The sequence below is a fragment of the Lepidothrix coronata genome, unplaced genomic scaffold, assembly GCF_001604755.1.
Source record: "Lepidothrix coronata isolate B3197 unplaced genomic scaffold, Lepidothrix_coronata-1.0 Scaffold29, whole genome shotgun sequence".
NCBI classification, from domain to species: domain Eukaryota; kingdom Metazoa; phylum Chordata; class Aves; order Passeriformes; family Pipridae; genus Lepidothrix; species Lepidothrix coronata.
The window spans coordinates 6242868-6249612 of NW_016690209.1; the positions used below are offsets into that span (position 1 = coordinate 6242868).

Genomic DNA, 6745 nt, shown 5'->3' on the forward strand with positions numbered 1-6745 from the left:
GACAGCTTCTTGTTATTCGGTTGCTGCATATAAATAAAGAGCAAAGCATTACTCATACATAATAGCTCGTATTTGCTGCAGGCCCTTCGGTTCTCAGAGCCGGGCTAACCAAACCAAAGGGAAGATTATGTTGCAAGAGTGGGACTCCTCCATGGCACACCCTGGCCGGGCAGGGTGCTGGGGCTGGAACTCTCCTGGCCGTGGGGTCTCCCGCAGTAGGGTGTCCCGTAGTGGCCCCAGGATTTTTATCAGCTATGGGGGGTTTGGGCAGACGGCTCCCCCCTGGTGCGCTCTCCATCCCCCCCGCCCGCGCTGATAGAGGCTGCTGAGGCACCCACCCTCCGCGCGTGGGGATCGAGGCGGGCGGCGGGCGGGGGGGGACGGAGCGCACGTCGGTCCGCACTCTCCGCCGCTGCACCGGCCGGTGTCCCCACTGGGGGCCGCGCTCCGCGGGGACGCTCCGCGGCGGGCGGGGAGGAGACGGGATGGGGGGGCCGCCCGTCCGGGCTGGCACCGCCCCGTGCCCGCCCCTTGCCCGCCCCGCGGCGCGGCGGGGCCGGGGCTGGGGCTGGGGCCGGGGCCGGGGCACCGCGGCGGGCGGCGCAGAGCGGCGGCGGCGGGCGGGCGGCGAGCAGCGCGCCGCCGGCTCGGCGGGCCCGGGCAGCGGGCGCTCCGCCCTCGGTGCGCGGGGCCTCCCCTCTCCGCGCCCGCGGAGCGCCGGCGCCCGCCTATATCTACGGCCGCGGCCGCCCGGCGCCCGCAAGGATGTGAGGCGGGCGGGCAGCCCAGCCGCCGCCGCCGTGGCATGCCCCCCCGCGCCCGGAGCCGTCGGCGCGGCGCCTAGCCGCGGCTCCGCGGGGCCATGCTGCCCTGGAAGCGGAGCAAGGTGGAGCTGGCGGCGGGCGAGGCGCGGCGGCAGAGCAAGCCCAAGGGGTACGCGGTGAGCGTGCACTACTCGGCCCTCACCTCGCTGGCCCGCGCCTGCCCCGAGAGCGCCCTGCACCGCGTGGGCAGCATGTTCCGCTCCAAGCGGCGGAAATTCCGCGTCACCAGCGAAGACCCCACTTACACTGTGCTCTACCTGGGCAACGCTACCACCATCCAGTCCAAGGGCGAGGGCTGCACCGACCTGGCCGTCTGCAAGATCTGGAGCAAGAGCGAGGCGGGCCGGCAGGGCACCAAGATGAAGCTGACCATCAGCGCGCAGGGCATCCGCATGGCCCACGCCGAAGACAAGGGTCTGCGCCGGCCCGGCCACCTCTACCTGCTGCACCGGGTCACCTACTGCGTGGCCGATCCGCGCCTACCCCGTGTCTTCGCCTGGATCTACCGCCACGAGCTGAAGCACAAGGCAGTGATGCTGCGCTGCCACGCCGTGCTGGTCTCCAAGCCCGAGAAGGCGAAGGCCATGGCCCTGCTGCTCTATCAGACTTCGGCCACGGCACTGGCCGAGTTCCGCCGGCTGAAGAAGCGGGACGACGCGCGGCACCAGCAGCAGCAGCTGGTGGGTGAGCAGAGCATCCCGCTGGTACCGCTGCGCAAGCTGCTCAACGGGCAGTGCTGCTACAAGCCGCCGGTGGAGCGGAGCCGCAGCGCGCCCAAGCTGGGCTCCATCACGGAGGACCTGCTGGGCGAGGAGCAGGAGGAGCGGGCCATGCACTGCGAATGCGAGGACATCCTGGAGGCGCTAGGCGAGCCCGAGGGCGAGCTGCTGCGCCCCGGCGCCGGCCGCGGTGAGAGCCCAGAGCTGGGCCAGCTTCTTCGCGACCTGGGCGAGCTGAGCCTCGGCAACGACCTGCGCTCGCTGCGCGCCGACCTGCGCGTCCGCCGGTTGCTTTCCGGGGAAAGCACGGGCAGCGAGTCGTCTCTGGAGAGCGGCGGCACGGACGGGGCCGCCCCGCCCGGCAGCGACGCCGAGCAGCCGCCCCCCGGCGACCCCGAGACCGGCTGAGCGCTCGGGCCCTTTCGGGCGTGCGCGGCGCCGCCGGGGCGCACCGGATTCCCTCCGGGAATGCGCGGCCCCGCCGGGGCGCACCGAGTTCCTTCCGGCCCCTCCGGGAGCGCACGGTCCCTTCCGGGCGTGTACGGCCCCACCGGGGCGCACCAGACCCCTCCGGCTCCGCCGAGGTGGCTGCACGGCCACGCCGGGGCCCCTCGGGCGGTGCACGGTGCCGCCCCGGTTCCCCGCGGCGCCCTCGCGTCCCGCGGCATCCCGGGGAGCGGCCGCCCTTCCCGTGCCGGTGGCCGCCGGAGCCGGGCCCCAGCCCGCCGCGGCCCGAGGAGGGGAGGCGGCCGCGGGCTGTTTACCTCCGACTCAGCCCTTGAAGATCTGCCAAATTCCTGGAATAGCTTTCCCCGGGGAGGGCGGCGGGAGGGAGGTGTTGCGCCTTGTTTACAGACAGAAATCTCACATCCGAGGGCCCCCCCCCGCCGTTTTCTCCATTAAAGTCACTCCATTGTGCTGTCGTGTCCGAGAGGTTTGCACTGTTGTGAAGTTGGGGTTTTTTTATTATTATTTTTAAGTTAGACCTTTTTTTTGGGCCCTGGTCCTGTCCCCGATCTCAATGCTCTAGGTCTTTTGCTGTGCAAAAGAAGACTCTACTTGTGGCTGTTCACGTGTACATAGGGAAATGTATGCAAATACATTTTGTTATTTTTAAGAACACCACCATTGCGATCTCCTCTGTTTGCACATATGTGAAGAAAATAAAGATGACGGTAATTTAAAAGAAACTGGGGTTGCTGTGGCCGTTTGGCCTCTGTGTGTGTGCATGTTCCTGTAAAGAGATGGGGGGAGAAATCGCTTGGGATATGTTGTAGGTGCAGAGGGCATAAAAAGGCTGTTTCAAGCATCTAGCGTGATTAGGAGCTCGCTGGAAATGTTACACTACAGAGAAACACACCGGGTGCTTAATGATTCTTACAAGACACAGGGATGAGGTTTTCTCTTTGCAGCCTCTAAGGATGGGTAGGAGGCCTCATGTCAGAGTGCTCTGGCTGGATCTTAGTTTGGAGAAACCCAATTGCGGAGCTCTCAGCCTACCCTGGCACGAGCTGCCCCTTGCCTGGGCGCTGGGAATGCCACACAGCCCTGGCGAGGTCTGCACACAGGTGCTGCCACTGCAGCCAGTCCCTCGCCGCTCGAAGTGCCAGCCTGAGACAATTTCGTAACCTCACCCAGGGTAAGCAGCACAGTTGATTAGCCACGGGACTGCCGCGGTATTTTTAGCTGTAAATCTGTTTGTAAGTGGCAGGCTCCCAGGACAGTAGGGATGTTCCGGTTTCGTTTGTCCCCAAGTGGAGGTATCAATTAAGAGATAATTAATCTGGCATTTCTGATGTCTAAATGCTTTCCACTGTGCCTGGGCTGCAATTGGGCGAGTTGCAGGAATGTCATTGAAAAGCCCAACCAGCTGCCAGGGCCAGGCCACACTCCTTGTGCAAGGAGCCCGCCTCAGAACTTGTAAATACCCTATTAAAATCAATTGCAAAATCTGTCACCGCATGGGTGAGAAGCTTTTACTATTGCCTCAGTGTGTCACTCAGAGCAGGAAGGCATGCTGGGGTGGTTTTCATGGGAAGGGGTAATGAGGAGAGGGAAGATTCCCCTCAGAATGGACACCTTCTTGCCCGGGTCACACTCAGCCTTTGATGGGCAATGAGATGTAGTAGGTGACAGTGGCTGCTGCTGGATTTGAGCACGCTCAGGCCAGCACTGCTGACACACACCTTGCTAAAGAAATAGTGCATCTTGCTGCTTTTTCTCAAGCAAGGCTCCCTTTGCCTTTCTCGGGGAGGGAAGGGGCAGGTAATGAAGAAGAAATGAAACACCAGGTAGAGCTTATCCCACAGTGCTTTTCCCAGGATGGGGGCTGCCAGACTGCCTGGCTGGCGGTGGGGGACTTTCAGTGCCCTGAACTGAAGTGTGTGCCCCAGGTCTATGTCCAGAGTCCTCTGCTACTGCCTGCTCTTTCCTGGAGCAGAGGCAGCAGGTAGTGCTCGGAGCAGGGTAGAGATACAGCACCCGGAGAGCAGAGCAGGGTGTGCTCATGGATTCACGGGCTGGTCTGAGCTAACCCCAGTTGCTGAATGACTGGGTGGTGTTTGCTTTAGATCCTCGTGTGTGCTTAAAGGTGGTTAATGACATTAGCTCAGTCAGTGCCTTTCCTCTCTCCAGAAGAGCCATCATGTCTGCAACAGTGAGAAAAGGTTTTTAACGCATTGCCAGAGCTAAAAGCACAACTCCCTAAGCAGCAGCAGCAGCAGCCAGGGCCTGAAGCATTTCCCCTTGAAGCCATTAGCAGGGCTACTGTGCAGTTTCATTAGAGGCCTGTACAGATCATTAGCTATAAATGTAGAGTCCAAATCCCTTTGTGCCTGGGATATTTTGGTACTAGAACCATTGCAAAAAAAAAATCATACGTATTTCTGCAGTGCCAGTGCGAGGTTTTTCACGTGTGCTTAACTGCTGTGCCCTCCCCATAGCAGCATGCATTGGCCTGCAAATGAGAACAGGTGCATATGAGGAGAAAAAAGGTAATTTTATTCTCTGCACAGCAAGTTTGAAGGAGTATCTCCCTAGAAAAAGGAGAGGAGGAGAAAGCAAGACTTTCTCTCCAGTAGGTTTGAGTAGAAGGCTGAGCTGCTACTGGTTTTCCTGCGAAACAAGTAGCTTCTTGCTGAACTGAAAAGCCTTGTGCTGGCTGATGGGCTGATGTGGGCAAGTGCAAGACTTTGGGAAAGGCCTCCTCCCATTGGTAGAGGGCAAACTTCTACACTCTCTAAGTGCCAGGGCTGATGCCAGCCCCTGTGCCAGGACTGCTCCCCACTGATGAGATGCAGCATCCCACTGAGCATGGCACAGCTCCTGCTCAGGATATTGGCAGAGATGTGTTCCCCATCCATCAGCACTAACTCAGCCCTACAGCTGGGCACAGGGAATCAGCCTCTGACGCAGCAGAGATGTGCGGTCTGTACAAAGAGCGGCTCAGACTCTGAAACTGCTCCCCAACAGCCCCATCCCACCGCTGCTTTCCTGGGGACAGGCAGCAATCAGGCAAAGGCAGCCTGGTTGCTCTGCCGGTAGGTTTGAACTGTGTGGGGAGAAGGCAAATGTGGGAACAGATGTTTGCAGAATTACACGTCAAGCACTGCTATCTGCCCCTGGTGCAAATCACTGTCCTGCCTGGGCTCGGTGAGCCAGGCTCATGCCTGGCTTGGGCAGTCATTGGAACTTTCCAGCACAGCAAGGTTGAGTACTGAGCTCTACACATCTCTGACTTAGCAGGCAGTGTGTGATGAATTGGCCAGAAAATACCTATAACAAACAACATAACACCAGAAAAGGCAATGATCCTGCTCTGCAGGCTCCAGCTGCTGGTCTGAATCTGGCGCAAGGCTGATGCCTTGGCAAGTCAACTTAGGTACTGCTCTAGGTACCTGGGATTTCCAGACCGTGTTATGGCTAAACAGAGCATGTGATTATTCCAGTGAAAACTCCCAGAATATGAAAAGATTAAAGGGAAAAGAGTCTTTTTGCTAATACTAGTTGTTGACTGTGTATTTGCTGGTGTACTACAGTTTTGCTCCTCCGCATATGTAATGAGGCTGAGGGGGGACCACACAAATGTGGAAGTTTGGCAGGATCCCAAATGAAGCTTCTTGTTTTTTTCTACTCTTAACATGCCCTTCTCCCATCCTTAGGTCTTCCTCATCCACAACAGGAAAAAATACCATGTACAACTGGAAAAATTAACCAGTGATCAAATGGAGTGAGCCAGGTCATGAAATTACTTTTATCCCAGACTCCAGTACTGATTTAGATCCGGAATTTTTTGCAGTTCATTTTGGTGATGTGCCTTGCACGGGGTACATCCATTTTGCCTGGCCAGGGCAGATGCTGGGAGAACTGCTGGCTGAGGGGCTGCTTTGGTCTGCTGGATGTGAGGTCTGGTTGGATGGTACCAAGTCAGTGATGAAAAAAAATCTTTCTTTTTGGGGTTTACAGGCAATACTCAGTATCAAGTACAATCCTGGGACAGTTCCAAGTCACCTTCAGCACACACACTGTCACTCTGATAGGGAAGCAGGAAGGCGTCAGGATTTCCTCCTTTATGGTATGTTGGAGAAGAGCAGCTGACCTGTCCCACTGCTGTTAGTCATCCCCAAGGCACCACAACTGTCCTATTGCCCAATTCTTGGCCATCACACCAAACCCCTTGTTACTCAGTGGAGAAAATCCCCCCAGTTTCAGCCTGCAGAGAAGGCACAGGGCAGACAACCTACCCTCAAACCATCCAACGAGGTTGTGGGTAACAGCCCTTGGTATTCTTGGGTAAGGGTGGGCAGGGTCCCATGAATGATTGAAAAAACCTGTGTGCTGCTGCAAGTGGGGTGCAGTGGCAGCCAGCTATGCCTCACCTCCCACTCCTCCTGGAGCTGGGAAGAAAAAAACCTCTGCATTTCCAAGGTCAGCAGCAGCCCCAACTCCCGCAGAGCTCATATGCCGTGAAGGCGTCTCCCCCTCCTCACCCCAGCCGCTGGTAGCAGCAGGGGCTGTTTTCCCCAGCAGCTGGAAGGAGATGATGTGCAGGGACAGGAATGTGAGGGCAGGCAGCTGGGGCAGCTCATGGACAGCGTGGGGTCCCAGAGGCCAGGTCAGGTCAGTTCATCCATGGGGCTCATAGAGCCCCGCAGATGAACCGACCTGGCCTGGCCTCTGAGGTTCTGCTTCTCCCCACATCTC

General features: G+C 58.6%; 1 protein-coding gene across 1 annotated transcript; it reads left to right on the forward strand.

Annotated features, from left to right (window-relative positions):
• The first annotated feature begins 795 nt into the window (after positions 1-795).
• On the forward strand, positions 796-1959 carry FAM43A (family with sequence similarity 43 member A). The gene has a single exon (XM_017810487.1). The coding sequence runs from the start codon at positions 863-865 to the stop codon at positions 1949-1951; it is 1089 nt and encodes a 362-aa protein (XP_017665976.1). The 5' UTR covers positions 796-862; the 3' UTR covers positions 1952-1959.
• Positions 1960-6745: the final 4786 nt, after the last annotated feature.